Source organism: Erinaceus europaeus, chromosome 1 (assembly GCF_950295315.1).
Source record: "Erinaceus europaeus chromosome 1, mEriEur2.1, whole genome shotgun sequence".
NCBI classification, from domain to species: domain Eukaryota; kingdom Metazoa; phylum Chordata; class Mammalia; order Eulipotyphla; family Erinaceidae; genus Erinaceus; species Erinaceus europaeus.
Window position 1 is genome coordinate 15,221,070 of NC_080162.1, and position 14,401 is coordinate 15,235,470.

The 14,401-nt window shown below is 39.9% G+C and overlaps 1 protein-coding gene across 4 annotated transcripts in view; it reads right to left on the reverse strand.

Annotated features, from left to right (window-relative positions):
• Positions 1-5,452: 5,452 nt before the first annotated feature.
• JMJD1C (jumonji domain containing 1C) overlaps positions 5,453-14,401 on the reverse strand; it is a 185,643-nt gene continuing 176,694 nt past the window's right edge. For all 4 annotated transcript variants that reach the window (XM_016185673.2, XM_060192673.1, XM_060192816.1 and 1 more), the window contains 6 exons: positions 14,134-14,264; positions 13,044-13,166; positions 11,952-12,091; positions 10,242-10,418; positions 6,661-6,792; positions 5,453-6,355 (listed from right to left, as the gene is read on the reverse strand). In XM_016185673.2, coding sequence (XP_016041159.1) covers positions 6,266-6,355; positions 6,661-6,792; positions 10,242-10,418; positions 11,952-12,091; positions 13,044-13,166; positions 14,134-14,264 — 793 coding nt within the window. In that variant the 3' untranslated portion in view covers positions 5,453-6,265. The remainder of the gene's footprint in view (positions 6,356-6,660; positions 6,793-10,241; positions 10,419-11,951; positions 12,092-13,043; positions 13,167-14,133; positions 14,265-14,401) is intronic.

The following is a 14,401-nucleotide window of genomic DNA, read 5'->3' on the forward strand; positions in this document are numbered from 1 at the left end:
GAACCCATTTTCCCTGACTCATCTTGGATGGAGCTAGAAGGAATTAATGTTAAGTGAGGTACGTCAGAAAGAGAAAGACGAGTATGGGATAATTCCACTCATAAACAGAAGCTGAGAAAGAAGAACACACAGGAAAAAGAAAAGTAAAATTTGACTGAGTTGGGAGTATCGCACCAAAGTAAAAAACTCTGGGTGGAGAGTGAGGGTAATTTTCAGCTTCACTATAGAGGCGTAGGTAGGGGTAGGGACACAGCCTTTTGGTGGCAGGAGTGGTGTTGATATACACTATTTGTTAATCTACACTATTAACAAAATTATGTTAAAAAAAGAAAAAGGGAAAAGCAAGCTGCGTTGCGCTGCGTGGAAGGTGGAGCAGTGGACTCTCAAGCAGGAGGTCCCGGTTTGTATCTCTGGCATTACATGTGCCAGTGTTTCTCTGGTTCACTTCTCAAATAATTTTTTTAAAAAGCTGTGTTGGATTAACGTGTATCCATTGTACCTCCAAAACACGGCACATTCACCTAACACACTCTTGGTACACTGTCCAGCACGACTTCCCTGTACACAAGACCTAGGCCAGACAGGCAACCCCCCCCACTCCCCCCGGCCGCAGCTGCAGCTGGCTGGCTCACTTACAGAGAACTGCCTGAGCTGCGTCAGTCAGCTGTGAAAAATGCCTCAGCCAAGAAAGGGAACTCGGTCTGTATGCAGCCTGTGACTTGAGTTTGCCAACATCTCGCTCATGTTTGAAAGTCACTTTGTTTTCACTCAAAGAGCCAAACTGACTACGGGAAAGTCAGAGCGTGTTATAGAGTTACTCAGTTTCTGTACAAGGGACGTCATAAATAACTGGTAGTTAACAAAGGTCTGAATCATAGGCCTATTACCATAAGATACATCTTGGCTATAATCCCAACTCATAGTGTATAGTAAATTGAATGGCAATAATGAGGTTCTTTTCCTTCCCCACGGCTGACATCTTCACTTGGCTTTGGGAGACTCTTTACTAGACTGTTCACAGCGTGTGCGTAAGCACGTGCTTGCTCACACAGAGAAAAATACAGTTTTCTTTTTAAGATCATAAATCCCAACCAGATATGAAGCCAATACTCTTATCAAAGCAGAGTAAAAGAAAACTAGTATTTGGTGTATTGCACCAAGGGACAGGACTGGGGGAAGGAAGAGTGTTCAGACCTTGGAACCTGGGGGGGGGGGGGGCTAGGTTAGTGTTATGTGGAAAACTGAGAAATGTTACACATGTACAAACTACTGTATTTTATAGTCAACTGTGAACCATTAATGTCCCCAGTCAAAAATATATATATATTTCTAATGCAGGTTTCCTGCAAAACAACTTTAGTATTTTATTTTTTTTAAATATATTTATTTATTTATTCCCTTTTGTTGCCCTTGTTGTTTTATTGTTGTAGTTATTATTGTTGTTGTCGTTGTTGGATAGGACAGAGAGAAATGGAGAGAGGAGGGGAAGACAGAGAGGAGGAGAGAAAAAGAGACACCTGCAGACCTGCTTCACCGCCTGTGAAGCGACTCCCCTGCAGGTGGGGAGTCGGGGTTCGAACCGGGATCTTTATGCCGGTCCTTGTGCTTTGCGCCACCTGCGCTTAACCCGCTGCGCTACAGCCCGACTCCCAACTTAAGTATTTATTATCACTTACTCTTCACCTTGATTTCTTCCTCAAAGGAACTTTCATTCTGCAGTTGTAATTTTCATTCTGCAACTGTATTAGTAGTAAATAATATTTGGAAGTAACTAAGTAATAAAGAACTTCTGGGAGTCGGGCGGTAGCACAGCGGGTTAAGCGCAGGTGGCACAAAATGCAAGGACCGCAGTTCGAGCCCCTGGCAACCCTACCGCAGGAGTCGCTTCACAGGTGGTGAAGCAGGTATGCTGGTGTCTTATCTTTCTCTCCTCGTCTTCCCCTCCTCTCTCCATTTCTCTCTGTTCAATTCAATATGACAACAACAAGAATAACTACAACAATAAAACAAGGTCAACAAAAGGGAATAATTTTTTTTTAATTTTTAATTTAATTTTATTTATTCCCTTTTGTTGCCCTTGTTTTGTTGTTGTAGCTATTATTGATGTCGTTGTTGTTGGATACGACAGAGAGAAATGGAGAGAGGAGGGGAAGACAGAGAGGGAGAGAGAAAGACAGACACCTGCAGACCTGCTTCACCGCCTGTGAAGGGACCTGCCTGCAAGTGGGGAGCCGGGGGCTCGAACCGGGATCCTGACGCCGGTCCTTGAGCTTAGCGCCACCTGCGCTTAACCCGCTGCGCTACAGCCCGACTCCCAAATTTTTTTTTTTTTTTTTAAATTCTAAAGATTTAAAGTGAAAAGCACCTACACACTATTCAACATGGGGCCAGGTGGTAGAGCATCTGGTTAAGCACACACTACAGTGTGCACAGACTGGGGTTCAAGCCCCTGGTCCCCACCTGCAGGGGAAAAGCTTTGCAAGTGGTGAAGCAGGGCTGCAGGTATCTCCCTTCTTAATTTTTATATTACAGAATTACATGTTGACAGGGGTTTGAATATGGTGTTTCCCTTTTTATGATCCCCTTTCCTCTTAATTTCTGGCTGTCTCTATCTAAATAAAGATAATAAAAAAAAAAAAAAAACACTATTCAAGTTCTTTATAAATTGTCCCTGATCTTCAAGTTCCAGTACGTGTTAATACATCAATATCTGGAGGAAATACATAGATATTCTTGCATATAAAGAACATCTGCGCCAGTATTATAGCTCTAAATCAAACCCTGGGTACCATACTTTATCAAGTGGGTTTCCTTTGAAAGATGCCACACTGCTTAGTTTGCTCTGCGTAATCTTCAGTCACTCTACAACTGTATGGTTCATATCAGTGGCAAAGACCAAGAACATGGCACAACAGTGTAAGCCGCAGAGTTTCATGCCTGAGGTCTGAGTCCCAGGTTAAATCATTAGTCCCACCGTAAGCCAGAGGTAAACAGTTCTTTGGTAAGACAGAAATAGAAACCTATTGGATTAAAATCACACCACCAGGGAGTTGGGCGGTAGCGCAGCGGGTTAAGCGCATGTGGCACAAAGTGCAAGAACTGGCGTAAGGATCCTGGTTCGAGCCCTTGGCTTCCCCCCTGCCCGGGAGTTGCTTCGCAAGTGGTGAAGCAGGTCTGCAGTTATCTATTTTTCTCTCCCGGTCTTTCCCTCCTCCCTCCATCTCTCTGTCCTATCCAACAACGACATCTATAACTACAACACACAATAATAACTACAAAAACAATAAAACAACAAGGACAACAAAAAGGGAAGAGGTGTTTTCTGGTTGGGAAAACTTGTGTTTGGAAGACAGTAACATTTTTGGAAAAAAAAAAAAAAGAGATGGGGGTCAGATGGTAGCGCAGATTAATTAAGCGCAGGTGGCGCAAAGCACAAGGACAGGCGTAAGGATCCCAGTTCAGGCCCCCTGGGTCCCCACCTGCAGGGGGTTCGCTTCACAGGTGGTGAAGCAGGTCTGCAGGTGTCTTTCCCCTTCTCTGTCCTATCCAACATCAATAACAACTACAACAGTGGTCCAGGATGTGGCGCAGTGAATAAGGCATCGGACTCTCAGGCATGAGGTCCTGAGTTCAATCCCCGGTGCCAGAGTGGACTGAACTCAAGAGTACCAGAGTGATGTCTGGCTCTTTCTCTCTCTGTTTCTCATTAATAAATTAAATCAAGAAAAATAACAAAACAAGGGCAACAAAAGAGAATATTTTAAAAAGTTCCACAAGAAAAAAAAAAGATGGGGCTGCAGCAGACTTGCATCTGTGATGGCCCCCAGGATACACATGCCAGAGCAATGCTCTGGGATTCTCTCTAGTAAATAAATCTTGAAAGAAAAACAAAAACTTACCTTGCAATGTCTTAATGTTGATTACCACCTTTTTCTTTAGAGCTATGTATTATCAGATGGAAATGCTATCTTATGATACTGTGTCAATGGAGGGCTAAACATTTCCAGTAAAATTCAAATACTTAAAATCATATGGACCTCAAACAGCCAATAGGTAACAGTTAGTTATTAATGTTGAGACTCCAGGGCCCAGAAGGTGGCTCAGTGGCTGTGTCAGACCCTGGGCTTGGTCCCTGACATCACACAAAATGGAACTTCATCAACTCTGGCTTTCTTCTCCCATAACCAAGAGTCCAAATTAAAGCAACTTATCAGGAGCATAACTCAATTCATTCTGATTGTCTTGGGCTCTTCTACACAATCAGTTAACAAATTCTCCAAAATGAAGCCCTAATACCAACAGTTCACTTGTACTAACAGCTGTTATGAAGGGGCGGGGGAGGGACCAGAGGGGTGCTTGGGTGGCGACATACCTGGCTGAGTGCTTATGTGCAAGAAACTAGGTTCCAGCATCTAGACCCTAACTGTAGGGGGAAAGATTTAATAGTGGTGAGGCAGTGCTGCAGATCTCTATTAAATAAAAAATAATAAATCAATTGCACATTCTTAGAACCATGGTTTTGTTGCTTTTTGGCCATCAGAGTTATTGCTGGAGCTGAGGATCCTATCAGATGCCTCCACTCATCCTGGTAATCTCTCCCCGCTGCTTCCCTCTCTTCCTCCCAGTGGAGACAAAGGGAGGAAGATGTGAGAGGGAAGACACTTGCAGCACTCCACTGCTTCTGAAGCTTCTCTGTTGCCGATGAGGACCAGGGCCTTCAACTGGGGTCTTCACAAGTGGTAGCATGTGCACTCTGCCAACTGCACCACCACCCAGTCCCAACTTGGCTTTTAAAACTCATGATTAGGGTATTTTTAAATTTAAACATGACTTTACTATTAAATCACAAAAAGATTTTAAAAATATTAAGTATGACAAAATAACTAATGTTGGAGTCACCTGTATTAACTTCTTTTTTTGGCCTCCAGGGTTATTGCTGGGCGGTGCCTGCACTACAAGTCCACAGCTCCCAGAGGCTAGTTTTTCCCTTTTGTCGCCCTTATTTATCGTTGTTATTGCTGCTGTTGTTGTTGGATAGGACAGAGAGGAGGGGAGAAAGATAGACACCTGCAGACCTACTTCACCACTTGTGAAGTGATCTGCCCACCCCCACCCCCCCTGCAGGTGGAGTGCCATGGGCTCAAACCAGAATCCTTACACCAGTCCTTGCACTTTGCGCCATATGCACTTACCCGCTACACTACCACCTGACCCCCACCTGAGTTAATTTCTTTAGTTCACAGAATGTTTAAGTTAAGGCACTTACTTATGATGATGTGTGCATATGTAAGTTTGAAGACAAAGCAAAAAAAAAAAAGGGAAAAAAAAGCTTATTAATAAGAATACAAGGAGAAAAATCCCCAAAGAGAACTTTGTATCATGAGAAATGCTGGCACCCACTTTGATGGTGACAAAGTAGGTATGCCATGTCAAAAGAAGAAAACAACTCAACTTTTGATAAAGTCTTTTTAATGGAAAATGTAAAACCCCTTTCAACTTTAATGTACAAAGCTGTATGTAACACTTGCACTTTAACAAATAAAAGCAAGCCAATGTTTTAAAAAAATACATCATTAAATGTATATATGTATATATTTACATAGCATATTAAGTTTAATATTTAGCTTTAAAAGTTCACATAAATTTTACCAAAATGAGACAAATTTAAATAAATTACACCTTTTGAAAATGTTTAATTATACAGTCAATAGCTTCAACAAAATATTGAAGTGTCTGTATTTAGTATCTACTTTATATACTCGTATTTTACAAATTTTACAATTATTTGGCAGTAATTTTCTGATTATGACATGACTGCTGTGCAGTTCAGCAATTTCCCCAATGCAGGCAACAGCTGGTGTTTGTGTCCTATTCTCACAGTAACTGTCTCAATGTAGTGAAAAATAGCAGTTATTTTAGTAAACTGTACAAGGTCACATTTACACTTGATCAACAATATAGCATAGGATTTTGTATTTTTCCAAAAATAAATACATTATTTTAAATCTGGCATTTTCACAAACATCATATACACTATAGTACAAAGACAGCGGTGAAGGCTGCTTTAAAATAGAGCTTGTGTTAATAGCTGACATGGCATCAGACGCTGTGACATATGCTATACTGCTGCGGTGTCAGTGAGCGATGACTACAAAGAGAACTTGGCACCGAGGGCTTTATGACACTCAAGTCAGTGTGCATACAAACGGTCATTTAAGAGCAAGTAACCCCACCCAGGCAAACGGCCTCAACAAACTAAACCTGTCTAATTTTCTTCCATATCCTCTATTTCATCTTCATGTAACTTCAAAGTTCTCACCGTTTCCTTGACTGCATGATACAAAATATTTTTAACCTGAAAGAGATATTGGTATTTTTAATTACTTCATCTTAAGACAGATTAACAAATGAAAGATGTTAGATTAAAACAAGATTTTAATGGAGGAAAGCCATTAAAGAAATTTAAGAAAAATATACAAAGGTAAAAAAGGTATTGTAAACCTAAGTGAAATATAATAAAATATATATTTATTTTACATTTCGGTTGTTACTTCCTAATATTAGGTTAATAACCATCTAAGAGACAAAAGTATTATCGTATTTATGAACATAAAAATCTGCAGAACTGGAAAATGGAAAGTTAGAAAATTCAACTCTTACCTGAAGTTTATCATCATAATTAATCTCTTCCTTCAAAAGTCTGAGTTCCTGTGTTAAATGAAATGACTGCACAAGATGTTCTGGAGACACAAAGTCTTCAATTACCTGAACACAGCTATGGAAATTCTGTACCTAGTCCCAGACAAAAAGGGCAAAAGATAAATATGTGGGATAAAACTGACAGAGCTTATTCCCCCCCAAGCATCAAAAGCTTCAAGTAGACGGATTTTCTAAATGGAAAATGCTGTTGAGTTATGAAAAGATGTTTTCCAAGAGTCTTCCAGACAGGCTAGAAATTATTCCAGACAGATCCTAAATTATTCATTTTTCAAGGTAGATACTCTTGTTATTTACAACAAACATTCTAATTGAAAACAGTGTTTCACTCATCAGTGCAATCAACTAAGTACTTGTCTTTAATCCTTTGGCAGCCTGTAGTCCTCTCAGTGATTCAGAAACTAATAAGCACTCTGAGGCTAGGAGGTGCTCGCTTGACACAAGTTAGCATGTGCAAGGACCCAGGTTACATCCCAGGCCACAAAATAGGAGCATCTGGGGAGGAAGCTTCAGGAGCAGTAGAGTAGTGTGGAGATCTCTCTCCATCTCTGTCTCCCTCTCCCTATTTCTCATCCTGTATCTAGAGGAAAGAAAAAACAAACCCAGAACAATCCTCCGAACACATACAAAAAAGTTTTCCAGAAAAACAAGTTAGAGAGTCACTGTCGACTCAACCAACTGTACAAGGAACACGGAAGCAACGCGTATGAAAGGAAAATCCTGAGTGAGCTAACCTATATGGAGTACAGAAAAAAACAGAGCAAGGGAACAAACTAGAGTCAAAAGAAAATGAAGAGTGGGTTCCCCGAATTTCTCCCTACTGCTGCCAACAAAGTAGAATCAGCTGAGCCCTGGGCAAACATGAAATCTGTGTTGAGTGATTACATCTCGAGCTCAGAATGAATTGTTCTTAAAAACTATTCATTGTTTGGATACAGTGTGTGTAATGGGGAGGGTGGGGTGGGGATAGAGAAGAAGAGTGGGAGAGACACCTGCAGCACTCAAACCTGTAACATCCAGGCTCTACCAGGTGTGGTGGCACTGCCCAGCCCCTGCATTTTCATTATGCATTTTCATTATGAACCTTGCGGTGTAACAAGTATCTATTTATTCTTTTTTTAATATTTATTTTCCCTTTTGTTGCCCTTGTTGTTTTTCATTGTTGTGGTGGTTGTTGTTGATATCATCGTTGTGAGATAGGACAAAGAGAAATGGAGAGAGATGGGGAAGGCAGAGAGGAGGAGAGAAAGACACCTGCAGACCTGCTTCACCGCCTGTGAAGCGACTCCCCTGCAGGTGGGGAGCTGGGGTTCAAACTGGGATCCTTATGCTTGGCGCCATGTGTGCTTAACCCACTGCGCTACTGCCCGACTCTCTGTAAGTATCTATTCTGTGTTCAGTATATATAGTATATTTAGCACAATTTAAATGATATAAATACATTTCCAAAACACTTTTTTTTTTAATTTTCAAAAATTTTCCTGGAACAAATGAAAGTCCACATGCAAAAAAATTGAACACTGGCCATACGCTGTATTATATGCAACAAGAAACATATCAATAAAAGTTCATGCCAAAACAAAGGCAACAAAAGGGAATAAATAAACATGTATTTTCAAAAAAATCTTTAAAACAACAAAATTATTTTTTAGATGGAACTTTTCTACAAAAGATTAAAAAGAAAAAACTGGTGCACTGGCTACCTTTGCTAGTGTACTTCTTTGTCACGTGCTTGACTCAGACTTGAGCCTGGCCTCCGACACACTGAAGGAAGCTCCAGAGCTGTCGTCTCTTTCTCTGCTTCTGTCTCTAGCTAAAATCAATACATTAAAAAATAAAAGTGGACTGCAAATGTAAATGGAAGCCGATAAGTTTCTAGAAGAAAATCTAAGGGGGGGGGGCTTTGTAACCTTGGGCTTGGCAAAAATAAAAAATAATGGCACATTTAAGTAAAAATTGAGGAGACGGGGGGTAGCGCATCTGGCTAAGCCAAGGACACGCAGGCTGGAGCCCCGCGCGCCACCTGAAGCAGGGGCACTTCACAAGCAGTGAGGCAGGTTTCTCCCTGTGTCTTTTCCTCTCCTCTCAATTTCTCTCTTATCGAATGAAAGGGGTGGGGGGCTGCCAGAAGCGGCACCAGTGACTGGAGGTCAAAAAAAAAAAAAAAAAAAAGGGAGCAGGTGGTAGCGCACCAGGCTGAGCTCACATGTTATAGTGCACATGGGCTGGAGCCCCAGTCCCCACCTGCAAAAGGAAAGCTTTGCAAGTGGTGAAGCAGGGCTGCAGGTGTCTCTCTTTGTCTCTCCCTATCTTCCCTACCCTATTTCTGTCTTTATCCAATAAATAAAGATAATAATAATTAAAAAAGTAAAAAAAAATCAAGTGAGCACATTAAAATTTAAAAGGCCTTTTATTCCTTGTCTGACACCATTTAGAAACAGAAGGATGGGGAACAGGAGGTGGCACAGTGGATAATGCAATGGACTCTTAAGCATAAGTTGTTGTGTTCAACCCCCAGCATTCCATGTGCCAGAATAATGCTCTGACGTTTGCTCTCTTATTAACAAATAAATAACTTAAAAAAAGTAAATGGAAGGCCAAGTTGCAAATTGGAAGAATATATTGCAAAGCACATATGAGAACCATTTTACATAGAAAAATACGTAAGAAGCAGCAATCAAAATACAAAGAAAGCCGTAGTACAAAATATCCAAACATGTATTTACTAGTAAAGGTGAGAAAGCTGCTCATAACCACTTATTACTATTTTAATTTTTAATCTCTAAATTCACAAGAATATAAAATAAGTGAATACAATAATTTATTCAATACAACTGACTTATATTTTGCTTTCCAATCACTAATTCATTGTAGTCATATAATTTTTATTATCTTTATTTATTGGATAGAGGTAGCCAGAAACTGAGGGGGAAGAGGGAGAAAGAGACAGACACCTGCAGCATTGCTTTACCACTCGAAAAGCTTCCCCCCTTCAGGTGGGGGCCGGGAGCTTGAACTCAGATCCTTGAGCACTGTAACATGCACTCAACCAGGGTCACCACCACCTGGCCCCATCATATGAATTCTAAAACACAATTTTAGCAAATATATTTTCAAATATTCTGACTCATGTTGCCCCCTCCTGTAGTTTAAGTCTCATCATTGTTTTTCTCTCTCTAAGAAGTCTTCAAAATTAGATTTCAGCACACTACCATCAGACAAAAATTGTCTCACGTCAATTAAAAAAAATTAAAAAGGGGTGTGAAGCGCAAGGACTGGCTTAAGGATCCTGGTTCAAGCCCCTCCGGCTGCCCACCTGCAGGGGAGTCGCTTCACAGGCAGTGAAACAGGTCTGCAGTATCTTTCTCCCCCCTTCTCCATTTCTCTCTGTCCTATCAAACAACGGTAACAACAACAATAACTACAACAACAATAAAAAACAAGGGCAACAAAAGTGAAAATAAATATTTAAAAAAAAAACCTGGTTCTCTCATTAACTGCTGTATTTACAAGTTTTTATGTACCTGATGAAGTGCTCCTGCTGGTAAGACCACGGCATCACCAAGGAACTGAATAAGAGTACACGTTCTAACTCCATATTCCTCAAGCAGTCTTTGGCGGAGCTTCTTATTCACATACCAACTTTGGTCACGTATTGGATCATGTTCTGGTAGAACATCAAGGCCTTGTTCTTTTGAAATCTGTATGGATTAAAATAAAACCATACACTCCAATTGAAGTTCATATGAATTTCAACTTTGTTTACAAGTTTTACTCTCAGAATCCTCTGTAACAATGACTGCTTCTTATAAAGGTAGTAGGATAGCCAGGTGAATTAGATTTCCTTTCTCTGTAATCCTTTCACTATTAAGTCTCTATCCATATCATTCCTTCTTTGTAATTGATTCAGAAGTATGGCGAAAGCGAGGGAAAAGATGAGTTTACTAACAAAACAAAACCATTCACATGTGAACATAAACTTTCTCCTGACCTTGAAATTTTTGTTAAGGGAGGTAACAAAGGATAAGTTACTGTGATAAACTTATAACCCATAACAAATACCTCTCTACTTGCCCCTTCTCTATCAACTTTTGTCTCTATCAAAGAAATACAATTAAAAAAAAAAAAAAAAGAATTCTGCTTAATACACACAAAAAGAACTGTTTGTGCAAAGGGTTTAAACCAGTTATTTGAGGGAGATTATTACTTTCATTCACTGTGTCTTAACAAAATTAATGGTATGCTTACTCAAAAATTCAGTTTGATCAAACAGGTATCAAGAAATACACAGAAAAGAATTGTTACCTAGGGCCAAAAGCCCAAAATACTGAAATACCAACAAAAATTAAAACCCTACCTGCTTTAGATTTTTTCCATTTGGCTTAAAAAAAACTAAAGTTACAGTATTTATTTATATATATTTTTAATTTAAAAATTTTTAAATTTATTTTCCCTTTTATTGCCATTGTTGTCTTTTTATTGTTGTAATTGATGTCATTGCTGTTAGATAGGACAGAGATAAATGGAGAGAGGCGGGGGAAAGAGAGACACCTGCAGACATGCTCACTACCTTGTGAAGTGACTCCCCTGCAGGTGGGGAGACGGGGACTCGAACCGGGATCCTTACGCCAGTCCTTGCGCTTTGCACTATTTATGTATTTTAAACCAGAACACTGCTCAGCTCTAGCTGATGGTGGTACAGGGGCTTGAACCTGGCCGGGACCCTGAAGCCTCAAGCATGAGAGTCTCTTTGCATAGCCATTCTGCTAATTAGGCGGTTAGTGCTTTACAGTGGATACAGCTGTTGGTACATATGTAAAATTTCTCTTGTTTTCTGCAAAACACCCTCATCCCAGCCTAGGTTTCCTCCACCACCAGGCACTAGGACCTGAAAACCTCTCTGCCCCACCTCCCAGTCCTTTACTTTGGTGCAATATACTAGGAAATTATCTTTTATAGTAAAGTGACAAAACAGCTTTTATGACACATTTGTTTTTCTGTTCTGCAAAGATAGCACCTAAGTCATCACCAGACTTCTTTTCTTTAAGGGGTGGGGTGGAAGGAGTGGAGAACATAGAAATTGCCATTCAAAACAATGTGAAACAGGTTTTAAAAGGAACAGAATTTCTTTCTCTTTTGATAGAAAATTATTTAATGATCTTTTATTGCTGAATAACAAGTGAAGTTATAGTTAAAAAAAAAAGTATTGTCCAGTGTTGAGAGATAAATTATACCTTTTGGAGAAATTCCCTTATCTTGTCAACATCCTTCCCAGCGTAAATATGCCACAAAGCACCAGGTATTTCACTTGAGTCCTTTAATCGTTTTCTTAAAATGTCATCCAAATCTTCCTCCTCAAATTTCTTGAGTATTCCTATAACACAAAGTTTTTTTTGCCCCCAATTTGGTCAGTAAAGATTATCAGAAAGCCAAGTTCCTGATATCAGAGCAACACAGTACCTCGGTCACTTTAAAAGAGGAGATAAATCAGTTACATAGCAAAACTGTCAGAATTATGTGCAGAGTACACAGACATTGTGTTCACTGGGTGCTAGATGACTGAAATCTTCCCAGTTCATTGGTTTTTTGCAAACCAAGGAGGAGGAGATAAAAATAAACTTTCTTCCTGTTTCAAGGACACAGTCATAACAATGATTGATATCAGCTACCACCTTATAATTCATGAAGGACTTTCCTGACCCATACTAGGCGGCCTAACTACACGGAGTAAGGCAGGTAAAGGTCTCTACATCTCTGTCTTATACCAGGAAAACAGGACCAGTGAAGTAAGGAATGAACTCATCATGACTAATCTGTAACCAAAGGTAACTATTTCATGCACTGTCATTTCTACAAAGCATTAAGATAATTCTTCTAAAATGCTAAAAAGTGAGCATGTTATATAAAGTTGCATGTAGACAAAAAAAGTTCTCAATGGCTGTATCTGAGGAACCTGCAACCCCACCCTTTTTATTCTTAATGATTACAAGTTTCAGTTTATTATTTTTTAAATTTTATTTATTATTGGATAGATACAGAGAGAAATTGAGAGAGGAAGGGGGAAGATAGAGAGGGAGAGAGACAGAGAGACACCTGCAACTCTATTTCACCACTCATGAAGCTCTCCTCTAGCATGTGGGGACCAGGGGCTTGAACCTGGGTCCTTGCACACTTAACCAGGTACACCACCGCCTGCCCCGCTCCCCAGTTTTTACAATTATTTTGTAATATTTGCGGTTTTTCAGGGACACAAATTCTAGACAAATCTAGTAAGTCAGGTTATTCAACTATTCAAAAAACCCATCATTTTTTGCTTGTTTCTTTACCTGCTTTTGACATAATGCCATTTCCTTTTGCTATGCCAACATAGACCAGAACGTTTACAACATCAGAGACTTCGATATGTAGATTGGTTGTTCCTATGTCGTGATCTTTAGAAGCAGCTACGCCTGTGTGTAAAAGAAAACTTTACTTGACAGAACACTTTGTGTTTTCTGGGGATTATTCCCAACATCAGCTATATGAGCAAAGTTGACTTCTAAGTTAGTTTTACTTTTTTAAAAATTTATTTTATTGTCTTTATTTATTTATTGGTTAGAGATAGCCAGAAATTGAGAGGGAAGGAGGTGATAGGGAGAGAGGCACCTGAAGCATTGCTTCACTGCTTGCAAAGCTTTCCCCAGGTCTTACTTTTTTTAAAAAAATATTTATTTATTCCCTTTTGCTGCCCTTGTTTTATTGTTGTTGTTGGATAGTACAGAGAGAAATGGAGAAAGGAGGGGAAGACAGAGGTGGAGAGAAAGACAGACACCTGGCAGACCTGCTTCACAGCCCGTGAAGCGACTCCTCTGCAGGTGGGGAGCCCGGGCTTGAACTGGGATCCTTAGGCCAGTCCTTGCGCTTTGTGCCACTTGTACTTAACCTTCTGCACTACTGCCCAACTGCCAAGTTTTACTTTACTCTTAAACTTGCTCCCCCCCACTTCCACCCACAATCTGTAACATTGACTCAAAGAAAGCATACGTGTTACCATGTGCAAGGACCTAGGTTTATTCCCTTGGCCCCATGTGTTAGGGTAGGGTTGGAGGGGAGTCATAAATGGGGAGCAGAGTCTATCTCGCTCCCTCATTAATAGCTCTCTTATGGAGGTGGCTGGAGCTATGAAGGCTGCCAGAAGCAAAATGGTACAGGCAATGAGCACCAGTGCAAAAAATTAAATTACCAGGGTTATTATTATTACTAATAGTATATATTATATACTATATATAATATATATAATTCCTTAGAAAAACTTCAACAAATTCTTTAAAAGAATAAATTTAATACTTTAAAGAATCTTCTGAAGATTTCTCTTTGGATAGAGCTAGTTAAACTTTCACATAATTCCAAGCAAAGGAAACAAAATTATATACCTACCATAGGCACTGCACAACCTGGGTCCTAGGTCTGGACGGACAAAAAATCCTGGCAAATGAGAGGCCAAATTGAACTTTCCTTCTGGATTACAATATTCTGGTAATGGCAAGCTTTTTAAAAGGTCTTCATATCTAGAGAATAACAATATTGCCTCCTTTAGAATAAAGATTTGCATATTCAAGTGCCTTCAAACATGGGCTTCGAGTTACTCTAAACACAAGACCTTTCCTTAAAAGACAGTTAACATTTGATTTTGACATTTGGGTGA